At 40.0% G+C, this 18,359-nt stretch overlaps 1 protein-coding gene across 2 annotated transcripts; it reads right to left on the minus strand.

Annotated features, from left to right (window-relative positions):
* Window positions 1-877: 877 nt before the first annotated feature.
* LOC143854167 (aldehyde dehydrogenase family 3 member F1-like) lies at window positions 878-17,231 on the minus strand. 2 transcript variants are annotated; one of them, XM_077363998.1, is made up of 10 exons: window positions 16,968-17,231; window positions 16,142-16,210; window positions 13,982-14,078; window positions 11,799-12,005; window positions 6,887-7,011; window positions 5,184-5,288; window positions 4,713-4,885; window positions 3,326-3,416; window positions 2,768-2,917; window positions 878-1,343 (listed from the first exon to the last, which is right to left on the minus strand). In XM_077363998.1, exons 1-10 carry the CDS (start codon window positions 17,160-17,162, stop codon window positions 1,110-1,112), a joined length of 1,446 nt encoding a protein of 481 aa, XP_077220113.1. In that variant the 5' UTR covers window positions 17,163-17,231; the 3' UTR covers window positions 878-1,109. The 2 variants fall into 2 exon arrangements, with proteins under 2 accessions (XP_077220113.1, XP_077220114.1); XM_077363999.1 differs by having other exon boundaries at window positions 16,142-16,229; window positions 16,968-17,073.
* Between the last annotated feature and the right edge of the window lie 1,128 nt (window positions 17,232-18,359).

The raw sequence follows: 18,359 nt of genomic DNA on the forward strand, positions 1-18,359 counted from the left end.
TCCCAAGTGTTTGAAACTCTAAAACACTAAGGTGTTTGAAGTGTGGAATGACACAAATTCGTTTGTGTCAAAATCTATAAATATGGGTTGTGTTTGATGGTAACAACACTCATACGTTATAGTTAAAGTTCCATCATGAAGAGGGTCCCTAATCTGAGAGGAAAATTGTGCCTGCGATTCCATCGATCGAGCCCTAAGGTCTTCTACAGATTAGAAGAACACTCTTCCATTGTCAGAGGTGCAGTGGTGATCGTGTTCGTGGTTCGACAAAGCTCGAGAGTTTGGTGATCTTTGATTCCAATCGCCATGGCCGGAGGTATGTTCCGCATTAATTTAGAATTAAATAAAGTCTAACACTTACAAGATAAGCATCGAGAGATAAGTTTAAAATAGGAAAAGATAATCCTAACCTAACAAGCTTTTTAAGCACCAAATCTAACTTCCTAGACCGGACTGTCAGATTCACTAGATCTGATATACTCTAATTAGGTGCATGTGAACTAGCCCATGTGTAAAATACGAGATAAAGAGGACCCATAGCTCAAGACACAGCGCGATTTGAGTGGGAATAGAGGGTTCATGACTTTTTGCCCAAACGATTAAGGTGATCGTGGAATGTTGAAAATCAAAGTTTTTAAACTGAAATTGTTGAATTACATAAACAAAGAACAATACATCTTTTTTTATCAGTAAGCCGGGGTTAGGCGGACCCCTACCAATATTGATTAAAGAAAGATGATACAATAAAAGAAACATGACGTACCATACCCCAATCCTTAGAAAAAAATTGTAAGGAAGAGGCAGAACAACCAAGGACATGATACTCTTAATATCGAAACGCAAAACAAGCAAGAGAAAAGAGAATACACGTGATCTCTAGGGACAACCCCCGACCTTAGTGATCCAAATGTGTCTCATCTTCTGGCTAAACAACAATACATCATTTGCATAGGGGAAGCTCAAGTAATCCATAATGTGTCTTTTTTCATGAGATTACACAGTTGAAAATAAAAACTACATAGAAATAGCAGCTGATTGTTAGCTTTCCAGGCACATCAATGCCAAAATGTTTTCCTCATCGACCACTAACATTTTGGTCACGTATTTTATCATTTCTTCAAGCCCAAAAACAGAAGAAATAGTTTGAAGTAGTCCAAATTGTAAACAGAACGGAGGAACTGCAGCTTGTTATTGTTCCAGGGTGGGTACCTAAAATTAAAGTCCAAAAAGGGTCTTCTCATAACTGCCTTTTCATGGCTGAATGTGTCGAAAGAGAACTTCCCGTGGTACCTTCCAAAACCGCTTTGGCCAATGCCTCCAAAGGGTAAGGTATCACACACGTACTGCATGAACAAAAATAAGATTGATTAATGACTCTAAAGCTTACCTTAGGCAGTGCTTGGATTGCCAGAATTTTCTGAAGAAGAAAGGGAAAATATTTCTAAAATTTGGAGTCAAGAATTTTCTAAAAAAGTTGGGAAAGGAAAAATATTTCTAATGGTTTTATGCACAAGGTAAAAAAATATAACCTGAACCAACCCTATTCAATTTTTACTTACAGGGATCTTCAATTTAGGAAAAAATACAGATACACGCCCCACCTATTGCCAAATTCCACTTCTAACCCCGAGTTTCAAAGTTACCAAAGACACCCACTAAATTATCCCGGGGTTTTTTTTAACGTGACGGAGGGGATGGAGAGGAGGAAATGACTATAATGCCCTCGTCTTCCCCAACTAAAAATTAGGGTTCTCATACCTGAAAACTGAAAATTAGGGTTTGATTCAAACCCTTGTTTATTTATCAGCACAAACCCTTGATGTAGGAATTTTATCTGTTTTCATTCACATCATTATCATGCTTTGCACAGAAACCCTAATATTTTAGATTTTTTTTGTTTTTATCAGTGTTTTTTTCTTGAAATGTGGGGTTGATGTAGCCATGGAGTGGGGTTTCATTGTCTGTGGTGGAGGTGACGGCGGTGGCCGGACATGGCAACGGTGGCGGTGGGAAATGGCGTAACCCAAATCCCTCTGCAAATGGCTTAAAACCAGTGACGAGGGTATCTCTATCCTCAAAATATTAGCCATGGTTAGTTTTAGTCATTCCTTCAGGTTAAACTAACGGACCATCAACGGAGGGGGTCTACTTAAAATGTCAAAAAGTTAAGGCATCTTTCGTAAATTCGAAACCAAGGGGGTTAGAAGTGGAATTTGGCCATAGTTGAGGGTGTGTATCTGTCCTTCAATTTATGATGATATAGGAATGTTTGGATTGCAAGAAAAACATTTTCGATGTAAATTTTTTTACGATAAGTATTTTTACATATTTGCAGGGAATGAATTGATTTTGGTTCATTTAGAGGGATATCATCATAAATTTAAGGTCCCTCTAAATATAAATTGAGTAGGGTTGGTCCAAATTATCTTTTAAAAAGTTGGAACTTGTAGAAAAAAACTTCCTTCCCAATCTTTCCTACAAAAATTTTGCAACGCAAAAAAGACCTAAGGGAATGTTTGGATCACGGTTTATGGAAAAAAATATTCCATGATACAAAAAACACAGGACCCAGTACGAATAGATTTCTTAGAAAACAAGGGAACCTTTTTATTGGGGAAATCCAAACAAATGAATTAGCCAAACGTTCAAAAACACTTTTTGTGTAGAAAAGTTTTTCAAGGAAAAATTTCACCCAAGATCCAAACAGGTCCTAAGATTAAGGCTGATCAAAAGAACAGAGAAAGAGAATTGATTAATGAAACATTACTTGAATAACGGCATCATTAACTGTTACGCTTCCTGATGATGTTTCTGATATCACCCGTTTTTTTAGTGTTTCATCTCTGGTGAAGATGTATACAGCGAGAGCCTTTGGCTTTGAGTTTATGAATCCAATGCTGTCTTCAATTTTCTTCAGCTGTGAATTAACGCATGAATAAGTAAACTATAAATGCCGAAGTGCCCATAAAGAGAAAGGACCATACATGCACAGATATGGAAAAGTATATAAGAAATTAGGGTTCAGACTGTTAAAGTATAAAAGATGATAAATAACGCCTTTCTCCAACAGCTTAAGCTTTTGGAGAAGTTGGCAAGTTAACACGGTATCAGAGCCAAAGGTCTCAAGTTCAAACCTCCTAAATAGCAAAAATCCACATGGGTCGGCCTAAGGTGGGACCACATGTGCCATGTGTTTACCAAGTGGGCCACACGTACGGGGGAGTGTTAAAGTATAAAAGATAAATAACCCCTTTCTCCAACAGCTTAAGCTTTTGGAGAAGTTGGTAATTTGGTAAGTTAACACAGACAATGGATGATTTCTCACAGTGATTATTGGAAGCAAGGGACCAAAGATTTCTTCGATCATGATCTCCGCATCAAGCGGCGGATCCACCATGATCGTTGGCTCGATGTACCTAACAAAAGATTAGAGATCAGAAATTTCATTAACTCGTGCGCTCCCAGGCAATTTAAAACCTTATAAATATAAAGTCTCCTTTGACTATGAAATACATTATAAATATGATAAAAGTGTTTCTGCGCATGTGCGCATGGAGCTCCCTGCGCACAAGTGGCTTAAAAAGCCACCGTTTGATTTTAATGGCGGGTCCACCTCTGCGGGGTCCACAAAAAGCGACCAACCGGTGGCTTTTTAAGCCACTTGTGCGTAGAAACACTTTCCTCTCTCTCTCTCTCTCTCTCTCTCTCTCTCTCTCTCTATATATATATATATATATATATATATATCTATATATATATATATATATATATATATATATATTTATTTTTTTATTTTTTTATTTTTATTTTTAATTTTTTTAAATCTTGGTATACTTTTAAAAAAATTTATGTTCGAGATTATATTGGAAAAAATTGGAAAAAAATAAAATATATAATTTAAGAAAAAATTAGGATAAAAAATAGTATTGCCAATTTATCGTGATATTTTGTGGTAAAAAATAAAATATGAAAATATCTCGATGATATTTTAGAATCTCATAATCATTTACTAATTTTATCATTTTACACAAAATCATAAAATATCACAATATTTTAGAAATATAGTTGGGGCCCTAATAATTAATGCTCCATAAGTTTATAATAGCTTATATCTTACTGCGTAGACCACAAGCCAGCATTGCTCCGGTGTTGATAATTTATACTCTCTTATTTCTATTCCTTAGTACAAAAATCTAGTGATATAAGACATGAGTACCTTGTTAGCGAACATTGTTCAAAGTACATACATATGAACAACAATTCTATTCTAATTGCACATTATAGGTACGTACTTACAATATGGGTACGATCAAGGCAACGAGTTGAACTTTTTCCAAGTACAACGTGGCTAGGGGTAAGGGAGTTGTACAAACACATATCTAATAGTTAATACTCTATAATAGCTTATGTAAAATGAGGCAACCAACAATATTAATTATTAGAGCCCCAACTGTATCAGATATATTTGTGACTAAGTTTCTTTAAAGCTATTAAATATCTTATACAGATCAATTTTAAAAGTAAAGTTATTATCATAGCAATTATTTTATTTAGGTGCCATTTTCATGTTCTGATAATGCAGTTCCTACAACTGTGCTTCTTCCATTGGATAGAAACTATATGGGAGGGCCATTAACAATTTGGCTCACAGAGGATGCAAGAGCAATTTCCCCTTTTAAATAATGGAGTAAAGGTTTAGAAAAGTTACATACAGCTTGTCATCATCCACTACACCTCCATGAGCGATAGAAGCTGCAACCCCAGGGTCATTTAGGAGTCCCTTCAATCTCATGAAATGTTGCTTGTTCACAATCCTCGACAGGCTGTTGGACTCTCGAGGGTTTTCTCCATAGAACCTCTTTAAGGTGCTCTTCAACAAATCTACCTGAAATCACCAAAAAAAAAAAACAATTCAGATCAAGAGCACTAACTACTGAGCTGGATGTATATTGATGCACGATACATGGCTCTATCTAAACCGTATATGTAACGTAAGATGAATATAGGATGAATCTGACCATACATCTAAGCTGTTCTATGGTGTATGAAACAATGCCACACAACATTTGGACAATCTTCTCCAACGTACCCAGCTAGCATATTGCGTTTTTTTTTTTTTTCATTATTTAAATTAACAAAGGAGCAATCAAAGTGATTATTGAGATATGATAAAAGTTCCATACCATCGCTGTTGCGAATTTCTCCTCAACAAGTAGATAATCAATTGCGATACACCCTTGGCCATTGCAGGGTACCCATTTTCCCCCAATTATACGTTTTGCCACAACCTGATGATGAAGCCAAAGACGAATTAGAAGAGATATTAAATTTAGGCCCATTTTGTTTTGGATTTTGTATCCAAAACTGATTGTTGGACTCAAAATTAATTCCCTGTTCATATTAGATTTTGAAAACTGAGTGTGAGTCCTAAACCGATTAGTGGAATCAAAATCAAGAGTAATTTTGAGTCCAATAATCGGTTTTGGACTGACTATCGGTTGTCTAAATCTAGAATGAACAGGATCTAAACATAATTTTATGTCCAATTATAAGTTTTGAGCTCACAATCGGTTCTCAAAATGTGAAGGCCTTATTTGTTTTGGACTTTGAGAACCGATTGTTAGTCCAAAACTGATTATTAAACTCAAAATTAAGGTCCAATTTGTTTTAGATTTGAAAACCAATAGTGAGTCTGAAACTGATTAATGGTATAGAAATTAAATGTAAATTTGAGCCAATAACCAATTTTCGACTGACAATCGGTTCTCAAACTGGTCCATCGTAATTATGGATCCAATAATCAGTTTTAGATTCACAATCAGATCTCAAAATCAAAATTGATTGTCAGTCCAAAACCAATTGTTGCCGTCAAAATTAAATTAAATTTTCTGTACAATAATCAGTTTTGGACTCACAATCGGTTCTCAAAATCCTAAACAAACAGGGCAATGGAAAGTATATAATCATGTATTGTAGTACCAGGATGGAGTTACGTATTGTAGTACCAGGATGGAGTTCACAAGATGAATGCTCTAAATCACGCACACATGTTCCACTTTTAAGAGATCAAGTATACTATAAAAAGCATCTAACACTAGTGTTTAATTATAAAAGATTAAATAACACCTTCTCCAACAGGTCAAGCTTTTGGTGTAACTGGTAGTTTCACATGGTATCAAAGCAAATGCCTGGGTTCAAACCTCCTTGATAGCAAAATTGATATGTAATGGCCAAACCCAAAAGTGGGACCACATGTGCCAAGGTAGGCCAACCCAAAGAAAGAGGGGCCACACATGAGGGGGAGTGTCAAAGTATAAAAGACTTTTGGGCCACAAGTGCCAAGGTAGGCCAAAGAAATAGGGGCCACACGTGAGGGGGAGTGTTAAAAAGTATAAAAGATTCAATAATGCCAGCCTTCTCCAACAGCTTAAGCTTTTGGAGTAACTAGTAGTTTCACACTAAATATTTGAAATTGTTTTAGGAAGAGAAAACAGAGAATTTATATAATGGGCGGCCGTGAAAACACGTGAAGTATAAAAAAGTAGGTACGGCCCACTTTTTTTTAATGATCCAAACCGTTCATCTGTTTGGGAACGTAAATAGGTTGTGCCCCAAGAATCATTTCCATAGGATGATCCTAACCCTCCGATCTGAGCTGATCTGAATATGGAGATTTCCAAAAATCATATATGGAATCTTCTACAGATCGGAGGGTTAGGATCATCCTATCGAAATGATTTTTGGGGCACAACCTATTTACGTTGTGCCCAAACAGATTAACAGTTTGGATCATCAAAAAATGTGGGCCGTACCTACTTTTTTTAGACTTCACGTGTTTTCACGGCCACCCATCATATAAATTCTCGAGAAAACAAAGTGAGCTTACCTCTCTATCCTTTGAGCTTGTGAGGGTATCGACTATTGCAGGACATTTTCCGCCCAACTCGAGAGTTACAGGGGTGAGATGCTTCACAGCAGAAGACATGATGATACGGCCTATACGTGGACTCCCTGTTGTAAAGAAATAGTTTTTTGTACTTAAACTTTCGGTGGAAAATGTTCACTGTGATTTATAGTTTTTTGTACTTAAACTTTCGGTGGAAAATGTTCACTGTGATTTAAATTATAAGTAAATTTCATATTTGGCATTTGGCAACCACACAAAAAAATTCCATTAAATATTTGTTTACCCCGTCTAAGACAGGGACATAGAGAGCTGGTGGGAATGAAACCTGAGAGGGATGGTTGAGAGAGCCTGGGACAGGAACATATATAGGAGAAAAAGAAATACTTGTTTAGAATAGGCTTTTTATTTTTCCCCTTTTCCAGCCCATCACATGCTCTTATCACTCACCACCATCTCAAATCTCTCTAGAAAAATCAGGATTCTATGAATTTGTTTTTATAGTTGCCAAACATTAAGGGGTGGTTTGGATACACGGATTTTAGAATGTTGGATTTCCTCAAAACTGTAGATGGGAGATGAGAAAAGAAAGAGACCAACTGTTAGGGCTGCAACAGGGTCGGGTTGGGTCGGGTTTTTCAAAACCCTAGCCTAATCCTGGATCCCATTATCTCGACCCTGACCCGCCCTGACCCTGAGTCAGGGCCGAAAAACCTCAACCCATTGCCCTCCATACAGGGCTCAGCACGGCCTTGGCCCGCCCTGATTGGCCCTGATTGGGCCGGGCTGGCCCTGATTGACCCTAGTGCAAATACCTGTTAAGAGTGGCAAAAATAAAGCAACCACATATCATATAGAACAAAATGATCAATAAACAGAGAAAGGGAACAAAATAAGACAATATGAATTTAACAACATAACGGGCAACAGAGACAACTAATAATAATAATCTAAAGAAACATCAATCCAATATAATAGAAAACATTAGCAAAAGTAACATGCACAGATGGTTCAATTCTATAATTGAAAACTTAGGGTCGGGCCGGGTCGGGTTGAGCCGAGGTATCAACCCTGAACCCGACCCTGAGTCAGGGCCTAAAAAATGAACCCTGACCCGTCCTCAGGGTTGGAAAATCCAGCCCAGACCCTGTTCGGGCTCAGGGTGGGTCAGGGCTGACAGGGCCAAACTTGCACCCCTACCAGCTGTCGTTTTATGATTTCTTGCCCTTCTTTCCGACAGAAAGAGAGCAGGAAATCGTCCAATCCTGAGATTTCTAGAACTTGGATTTCTTACTTAAAATCCAAGAAACATTGTCAGGACAGCATACAATAGCTTGATCATGAACCCTGAACGATCCCACATCGGAAAGGGAGGAAAAGTTATTGGGCTATATATGTGGATTTTCCCTTTCCATATGTAGACGCGTTTTCTGCAAAAAAACAAAACCAGGGAGGGTTGTGACCCAGAACCGGACAATATCTACGCAGCGGGGCAAGGGCATGACATAATGGTATCAAAGCGGGACCTCCCATCCAATACGGTGTGCCAGCGAGGACGCTGGGCCCTAAGGGGGTGGACTGTGAGATCCCACATCGGAAAGGGAGGAGAAGTTCATGTGCTATATATGTGGATTCGCTCGCACCCTGTGTAGATGCGTTTTCAGCATCTCAAGGGGCAGCCCCGCGGAGTGGGTCGGGCACGGTTAGTACTGCAGGAAAACAAAACCGGGGAGAGTAGATGACCTAGAATCGGACAATATCTACACAGTGGGGTCGGGGTGTGACATAATGGTATCAGAGCGGGACCTCCCATCTAGTACGGTGTGTCAGCGAGGATGTTGGGCCCTAAGGGGGTAGATTGAAAGATCCCACATCGGAAAGGGAGGAAACGTTCCTGGGCTATATATGTGGATTTCTCCTCTCCTTATGTAGACCCGTTTTCAGCATCTCCAAGGGGCGGGCCCTGCGGAGTGGGTCGAGCACGGTTAGTGCGGCTGGAAAACAAAACCGGGGAAGGTCGATGACCCAGAACCGGACAATATCTACACAGTGGGGTCGGGGAGTGACATAATGGTATCAGAGCGGGACCTCCCATCCAGTACGGTGTGCTAGCGTGGACGTTGGACCCTAAGGGGGTGGATTGAAAGATCCCACATCGGAAAGGGAGGAAAAGTTCTTGGGCTATATATGTGGATTCCCACTCTCTCTATGTATACGCGTTTTCTGCAGAAAAACAAAACTGGGGAGGGTTGTGACCTAGAACCGGACAATATCTACACAACGGGGCAGGGGCGTGACATAACGGTATCAGAGCGGGACCTCACATCCAATACGGTGTACCAGCAAGGACGCTAGGCCCCAAGGGGGGTGGATTGAAAGATCCCACATCGAAAACGGAGGAAAAGTTACTGGGCTATATATGTGGATTTCCCCTCTCCTTCTGTAGACGCGTTTTCTGCAGAAAAACAAAACCGGGGAGGGTTGTGACCTGGAACCAGACAATATCTTCACAGCGGAGCAGGGGCGTGACATAATGGTATCAGAGCGGGACCTCCCATCCAGTACGGTGTGCCAGCGAGGGCGCTGGGCCCTAAGGGGGTGGATTGTGAGATCCCACATCGGAAAGGGAGGAGAAGTTCCTGGGCTATATATGTGGATTCCCCCTCTCCCTGTGTAGACGCATTTTCTTCATGAAAAACAAAACCAGGGAGGGCTACGGCCTAGAATCGGACAATATCTACACGGTTGCGTCGGGGCGTTACAAATATGGTATCAGAGCCGTACCTCATTTAGTATGATGTGCCAACGAGGACGTTGGGCTCTTTAAGCGGGGTTGATTGTAATAGTCCCACATCAGAAGGGGTGAGAGAAAGTTCGTGGGTTATATGTTATAGACCCACATTCCTTGTGTAGACGCGGTTTCTGCAGAAAAACAAAACCGGGGAGGGTTGTGACCCAGAACCGGACAATATCTACACAGCGGGGCAGGGGCGTGACATAATGGTATCAGAGCAGGACTTCCATCCAGTACGGTGTGCCAGCGAGGACGCTGGGCCCTAAGGGGGGTGGATTGAAAGATCCCACATCGGAAAGGGAGGAAAAATTATTGGGCTATATATGTGGATTTCCCCATTCCCTGTGAAGACGTATTTTCTGCAGAAAAACAAAACCGGGGAGGGTTGTGACCCAAAACCGGACAATATCTATACAGCAGGACAGGGGCGTGACATAATGGTATCAGAGCGGGACCTCCCATCCAGTACGGTGTGCCAGCGAGGACGCTGGGCCCTAAGGGGGGTGGATTGAAAGATCCTACATCGGAAAGGAAGGAAAAGTTACTGGGCTATATATGTGGATTTCCCCTCTCCTTATGTAGACGCGTTTTCTGCAGAAAAACAAAACCGGGGAGGGTTGTGACCCAGAACCGTACAATATCTACACAGCGGGGCAGGGGCGTGACATAATGGTATCAGAGCTGGACCTCCCATCCAGTACGGTGTGCCAGCGAGGACGCTGGGCCCTAAGGGGGGTGGATTGTGAGATCCCACATCGGAAAGGGAGGAAAAGTTTCTGGGCTATATATGTGGATTCCCTCTCTCCCTGTGTAGATGCGTTTTCAGCATCTCCAAGGGACGGGTCCGTGGAGTGGGTCGGGCATGATTAGTGCTGCTAGAAAACAAAACCAGGGAGAGTAGATGACCCAGAACCGGACAACATCTACACAGTGGGGTCGGGGTGTGACAAACCCTCTTTTACACTATTTTCAAACTATAACCTGAATTTTAAAATCAGTGTATCCATACAGCCCCTAAAAGTCCCTAACGTTTGGATTGCAAGAATCAGGTGCTGAAATCGGCATCTTATTTTGATTTTGTTCTATTCCAGCATTTGATTGAAAGAAAGGACAAGAATTAATGAAGGTATGTAACTGACAACGAGCCAGAATTGAGGTGGAAAATTTCAGGAATTTATTTTCTGGCACAAGAGGTGGTATTATGATTCTGTCCACGTCAGAATGTTTTTTTATTAGGATTGTTTAATTAAATTTTTTATTTTAATTATCTTTTCGATCGGTTTACAGGGGAATTGAACATGAATCGGAATAGGATGCCGATTCCGACTGCTGATTCCGGCAATCCAGTTGCAGCCTTAAGGCATTCAATTTCAAATTTAGAGCAAAATTTACTCAAAATTTAGAGTCAAATTCTCTTTTAAACTCAAGCAAAATCAGCACATTCAATTTCAAACTCCCCAAAATGTAGCGAGATGGAGTATAATTTGATCGGTTGACAAAAACTCGGCTAAGGTTACTCAACTCGGCAGAAAATCAACTGAGTAATGGATCAACAAGATGGGAAAATGATTTGAAGAAACATGATGGGAAAGCCTCGTGCTGCCAACCGAGCCAGAAAACACCTTCACGGTCTTGCCCATATGCAGGGCACACAGCCACACCGCCAGGGGTCGACCGGTCCTGGTCTCGGAAGCTTCACTTTCTGATAATTAGTTATTGGGTTTTGCTAATGAAGGGCCCTCGTTAAAGTGCGTTGGAAACATATTTTACACATGTTTTGAGCAAAACATGTTTAAAATGATTTGTAAACAATGTTTCCAATGCACCTAGGGCACTCTTTAGCAAAATCCTTAGTTATTAAAGTACGTATTTTTGACATAGAATTAGTCCTATTGGCCATGGATTTTGTTCGTTGCCAATTGGGCCCTGTTCGTTTGGGATTATGACAACCGATTGTTAGCCTCAAACCTATTATTGGCCTCAAAATTACACTTAAATTTGAGCCCAATAATATGTTTAGGGCTACAATTGGTTGTCATAATCTGAAACAGACAGGGCCTTAATGTATTTCTTGTATTGTGTAAAATTATTTGCATGTACCTGTGAAGAAAATTTTGTCCCATCTAATGTCCAAGAGTCGTTGGGCGACTGGCGCACCACCTTCAATCACCATCACGGCTTTGTTATCCAAGTAGAAGGGGACGAGTATTGTGAGTAAAGAAGAGGAAGCAGGAGCCAGCTCGGAAGGTTTTAGAACCGATGTGTTTCCGGCAGATATGGCTCCGATCAATGGCTCTAAGGCTAGCCCTGTGAATGAAATTAACACATTCAAATCATGCTCATCAATGAGCTAATGTAAAAGTTACATCAATAGTGGATTCCTCGTTTTGTGTAAGGTAAATGATTTCCGCGCTCCAATGTTTTGATAAAGATGCGTTTTGTGTAAGGGAAATGATTTCCACGCTCCAATGTTTTGATAAAGACGTGTGGAGCATCTTGTTGTGTAGTATTTAAAGGGCTCATAAAGCTTTTTGAGAACTGTATTAAATGCTATATGACAAGATGCCTCCGCATCTTTATCAAACATGGGAGCGCTGAAATCATTTCCGTTTGTGTAATCATATGACCGTGGATCTAATGGACCATTGATTGTTGATTAGACTACACTGAGAACAAACTTCAGTAATTCTTTCTATATATGCACAGCATCATTCCTATGTTCAAAGGGAAATAGTATTTCCACCTTTTTTTTTTTTTTTTTTGAAATGAGTATTTCCACCTTTTCTAGCCAGCTTCAGTAATGCTTCTTTACACAGGATCGTTCGAACGTTCATGCACATAATGTGGTACAACCATGGTTTTAAATTTAATCCGAAATCTGAGATTTCGGTTGGACCGGAAACCGAAATTTCTCCAATTACCAAATTTCAAAATTTAAGACCGAAATTTCAGCCAAAATTTTGAAAAATTACATGGTGCCCGACCATGAAGTAGACTCAAGGGGGTACTTCAAAAGTGCCCCTTGATATTTAATCCAACAGCAGCCTCTTAAAAAGTGGGCTGTTGTTGGATCAAATATCAAGGGCGGTAGCTTTTTGACACTATTTGACGGTCAGGCATCATATAAAAACTCGGAAAAGTAATAGGGTCTTTTTTCCCTCGGGAACAGAAAAATATCTGAAATTTCCGAAGCAACAGACCATAAAATAAGGTTACAAAAAAGGCGCTCCGCACTAAAAAAGAGAAACCAAAAGTCAAAAATGCCCTAAGCCCTTTTCACCTGTTTCATCTCTCATTATCAATGTCTAACTAAGGGTTATCAGGTCTAACCTGCGGTTATTAGGTCCAACCATAGGTTTTCAAGGTCCAACCATGGGTTATTCAATTCTAACCTGGGGTTATCAGGTCTAAACTGGGTTATCAAGGTCTAACCCGGGCTGATGAATTCCAACCAGAGGTTATCAAGGTCCAACCAGGGGTTATCAAATCTAACCTTGGGTTATCACGTCTAACCTAGGGTTATGAATGTCTAACCTGCGATTATTAGGTCTAATCAGCGGTTATCAAGGTCTAACTAGGGGTTATCAAGTTTAACCCAGCGTTATCAAGCTCTAACCCGGGGTTATCAAGGTCTAACTAGGGCTAGACTTGATAAACCCTAGTTAGACCTTGATAACCCCGGGCTAGAACTTGGTAACCCTTGGTTAGACCTAATAACGCCAGGTTAGACGTTAGTAACCACAGACTAGACTTGATAACCTCAGGTTAGACGTTAGTAACCACAGACTAGACTTGATAACCCCGGTTTAGACTTTTTTTTGGGTGCATATTTGACTTTTGGTTTCTCTATTTTAGTGCATAGCGCTTTTTTTGTCCCCTTAATGAAAAAGGGCGCATTTATCATTTCCCTTTTAGGGTCTGTCTCATCAGAAATTTCAGATATTCTTTAGCTCCCGAGGGAAAAAGATTCAAAGTGATATCGCAGGATGCTGTGGTAAGTCACTTACACAAAAACATGTGCAATGTGCATGTGTTGGTTGGGTTGTGCAATGGGATTAGTCTCGGTATATTTACTGATAACCTATTGTGTAATATGAATCAGAGTAATTATATGATGCCCGACTGTCAAGTCCCTTGAAGGTGGTACCTCAAAAGTACAACCCTTATATTTAATCCAACAACAGCTTCTTAAAAAGTGGCCTGCTGTTGGGTCAAATATCATGTGTGGTACCTTTTTTATGGTACTTGACGGTCGGGCACTGTCCTAGAAGGTCTTTACTCACCGACTGGGAAATTCCAAGAGGAGAATATGAGAACAAGGCCTAGTGGTTCGGGCACAATTTCACCCGTTGTTGGGAATGCCATCAATGGCATGTCAACCTGCCACGAACACTCAATCTTATTAGAATAAAAATAGGGAAAGGGCAACATTAATTCGCACCACCTGTAGGATAATTCGGCCCCCGTGAAAGTGAATTGCCATTAACAAGCGTTAAAGTCTACGGTCTGCCACATGCCCTCCTTTAAAGGGGAGTAAATTATCCTACAACCTGTGTGAATTTATCATCGCCAATAAGGAAATTGGGTTTTGTTAACGAGGCACTCGTTAAGGTGCTTTGGAAAAGAAATTTTGTAATCAATTTTCATGTTGTTTGAGACTTCTACAAATGTTTTTCGGATTTTCTATCAAAAGATGTGTAAAATTTCTTTTCCAAAGCAGGGCACTCGTTAACAAAATCCAAGGAAATTATATTAGCACAACTATGTTTGGAGATCTCCCCAAACTAATGCATCTTGTCTTTTAGCATTTAAAGAGCTGTCAAAAGGTTATTATAGTTCCCAAAAAGCTCTCACAGGCCATATAAAGGAAAATGATTGTGAGCTTGAACCTCATATAGCTTATATGAGCTTGAGGGCCCAAACACATGGGTCCCACATTTTTTGTGGTGATCCAAACCATACATTTGCAAGGCCTCATCATAGATAGGGTGTGTACCAAAAATCAACTCTATTGGATCATCTTAACCCCTCCAAAAGCGGAGGGCAAAAATGGGCAGATTTGTGACAAACGGTGTCTGTCCATTTTGCCCTCCACTTTTGGATGGGTTAGGATGATCCTATAGAGCTGATTTTTTGTACACATCCTATCTATGTAAGGGCCTTTCAAATGAATGCTTTGGATCATCCTAACAATATGGGCCCACATGTGTTTGGGCCCTCAAGCTCATATAAGCCATATGAGCTTCAAGCTCACAATCAGTTTCCTCATATATATATATATATATATAACAAAACAAATGTGGTTATGTTGATAACATTTCCCAAGAAATAATGACACAACTTCATCCTACGGAAATCATCTTTCCACCTCATTGATTTGTCTTTTATTAGAAACGACTGCATTACCCCTTTGATTTGTCGTTTCTTAGAAATGTCTTCATTTTGTTCATCTTTTCTAGAATTGAGGAAAAAACCTTGGGACTGATGATAAAGGGGTGGAAATACCCTTTTCTCCAAAATGTTTACTCTCTCCTCAGAAACAGAGTTATATGCAGCAATTCCCTCAGCGAACAGAGGATAACTATTAAGTACCTTTTAAATGTAAATCTCCTCATAATTATTTAATTTAATATCTTATAAATGTAAAGTTGTCTATAGGTATTAAACACTTCATAGATGTAAATCTCATTATAAATGTTGGGGGCAAAATTTGGCACCCAATCGAGAGCAGACACGTGGCCACACGTGGCTCCCAGATATTCAATGGTTGGTTAAGGTAAACGGGTAACTTCGCTATTCATAGAAACCTTAAAATCCCAAAGATGTGGATAAAGTTGAAAACCGAGATTCCGAGAAACTCCCCTAATTAGGCAAGACTAGAGAAGTCAACCTTCCTTTATTGGTCTCTGCCATGCCAATACTGCATCTGATGAGAGTCTAGTCGGTCTTCTGGCAGCCGAAATACCGATCCAAGGTCTATGTAGATTTTGGATTGGTTTTCTAGTGGTCGGAAGACCCATTGCCAATCGGGGTCTCCTCTGACACTGGATTAGTGTGGCCTAGAGCATATACCTACATTTGTCCTTCTTAGTCACCTAAGATCCATAGATAATATTCAACTCAACTAAGCCTGTGTCCCAAACTAGTTGGGGTTGGCTATTCATTTCATAGAAGAGTGGCAAAGTTTACGGCCGGCTGCCAACCTAACGCCAACCCTCTTCCTTTATTATCCATAGATAATAACATATAGAAAACTTAATTGACTATTTAACCCTAATGAACTTGGGCTCTCTTGTCTTTTTATACAGGTGTTCCTATCATATGCTTGCTGCTGTTTAATTTATTTTTTTAACAAAACAGTTTCCTGCTAGCAATTCTCTAAATAAAATAAGACAAATTAACTTGCTTGCATATATGCCTAAAAATAACATAAATAGACTCACCCTTTTGTTGGCCATCCACTTCTCTAAACATTCCAAACAGAGTTTAACGGATTTTATTAGAATTCCCACCTACACACAAAATGAAACACTAGATCAAATAATATGAAGTTAACATAAAGTTTAATAAATGGGATTTGCTAGGGACCATCGCATATGCCATTTCGCGTAGCGAATCTTGCATGAGAGAGCAGCCGCCTTGGAAGAAATAAATGAAAAAAACAAAATTTGAGCCTACGTGGCTGCTCTCTCATGCAACAGTCACTCCGTAAAATGCCTTAGTCGATGGTCCCTAGCAAATCCCTTAATAAATATTTAAGAAAAAAAAAATCTCTCTGGTTAATTCACATTTCATCTATCGGAAATAGGAGATTTTATATGGGGGTAAGAGTATGTTCCAATAGTTTTCAAAAAGTACTGCACGGCTTACACTATAGGATGAGGCATTGATGGGCCACAACGTAAATAGGTTGTAGCCAAAATATTATTTCCATAGGATGATCCTAGCCCTATGATCTATAGGGGAACTGCATATAAAGGAAACCTCATACTTGTGGCCAAAATATCATTTTCATAGGATGATCCTAGCCCTACGATCCATAGAGGAACTGCATGTGATGGAAACCTCAATAGATCAGAGGGTCGGGATCATCGTATGGGAATGATTTTTGGGGCACAGCATATTTACGTTGTGGTCCATCAAATGGACGGTTTGGATCATCCTATAATGTCAGCAGTACAGTAGTTTTGAAAAAATACTGAACTATATGCAACTTACACCATATAAAAACTCAATATATCTATCAATCTATCTATCTATATCTCTAACCTCGTCTCTGTAAGCTTCCACGCGGTGTTTGCCCAGATCCTTCCCAAGGGCCTTGAAAATATCCTCTTCATTCTCTTCAAGGAGGTTGAGAATCCCCGTTAATTGAGATCTTCTCCACTTAGCACTCCTCGTCTTCCCGCTCTGGAAAGTCTCCCTCAGCTCCTCCACTCTCTCTTCTAAACCCACAACATCCATAGCTATTCAAAGAAATGAAAGATCACTTTCAATTCCCAGCATCTTCTTCTTCATCATCGTCACTTTTTATCCTCTCTCCTCCACATGGAGTTAGTTGAATTCATTAAAGTTTACTGCCAAAAAATAAATGTAGCCAGCCACATGATAGCGACATTTTGCTAACCAGAAATATAGAAAGACTGCTATTCTCAGACGCGAGGTCTCCAAATGCACCTCAAACTCGCACACACGTCTCTGTTCGGTTAACAGTTAAGGTGTTCTGAACGATTTACAAACCGAAAATAGATTCAATTTAGTATTTCTTCCGACCTTGCCGGATAGAAATGATATATTCGCCCTCCCTTTCTTCCGGGAAAACCGCTTGTAAGTGCAAAAAGAGTAGTCATAAAATACACCAGAGTGGGTAGCTCGGGAAAGAAAAGATGCGAATGTATAGCTAATATATCATGAACCATTGGTATTACCATATTAGCGACCCACTAAATTGGGTCGCTAATACTAAAATACTGTCGCTAATAGTAATAGTGACCATTTTTTTGAGTCGTGTGTTCGCTAATTCGATGGTCGCTACTAGTCTTGAGCGACACATCAAGCCGTTGCTAATGACATCATACAACCATAGCCAGGGGCGGAGCCAGGAATTTACACGTACGGGAGGGGGAGGTGGGCGCTTACCATTACTGGCATTCAGGAACACCCGTACATGTATTTCTTATTTTTGAACGCCACTAAAACCCTTTTTGGGTTGTAATCATAAAAGGAATTTTGCAAGTCTTTGGAGGGAGGGGGGCCATGGCCACCCCCACGCTATATGTGACTCCGCCCCTGACCGTAGCTAAAGGTTTGTAGGCAACCAAAAAAGACAACCATATTAAGCATTAGCAACGGTTGGAGCGGTCGCTAATATACTTGTAGCGACGTAATATGTTGCTCGCTAATAGTGATTATTAACGATAAGAATAAATTCGCAACGCTAAAATTCTATTAGCAACCGACATATTGTGTCGATATTATGTTGGTATTGATTCTTAAAGATGGCCTAATGGAAATAGATGGCGGGATCAGTTCTTTAAGACAAGAGTTTGTTTAATAACAAACTGTTATGCCTAATAAGTTTAAGACTAAACTCATGCCTTTATAACAAACTTTGTAGGTATTAAGTTTGTTGAAGATGATAAACGTGACTTGAAAATAAAG

This window comes from Tasmannia lanceolata, unplaced genomic scaffold, assembly GCF_043159265.1.
Source record: "Tasmannia lanceolata isolate RefF3 unplaced genomic scaffold, GAP_Taslan_0.1 ptg000020l, whole genome shotgun sequence".
NCBI lineage: Eukaryota > Viridiplantae > Streptophyta > Magnoliopsida > Canellales > Winteraceae > Tasmannia > Tasmannia lanceolata.

Bases quoted from the DNA above. Each gene is read 5' to 3' on its own strand.
- LOC143854167 (XM_077363998.1), bottom strand. From the start codon at position 17,162: ATGGATGTTGTGGGTTTAGAAGAGAGAGTGGAGGAGCTGAGGGAGACT. The intron at 14,079-16,141 runs GTGAGTCTATTT...TGTTCGTGGCAG, and splicing joins AGTGGATGGCCAACAAAAGG to GTTGACATGCCATTGATGGC. The intron at 5,289-6,886 runs GTAAGCTCACTT...CTTCATCATCAG, and splicing joins CAAGCTCAAAGGATAGAGAG to GTTGTGGCAAAACGTATAAT.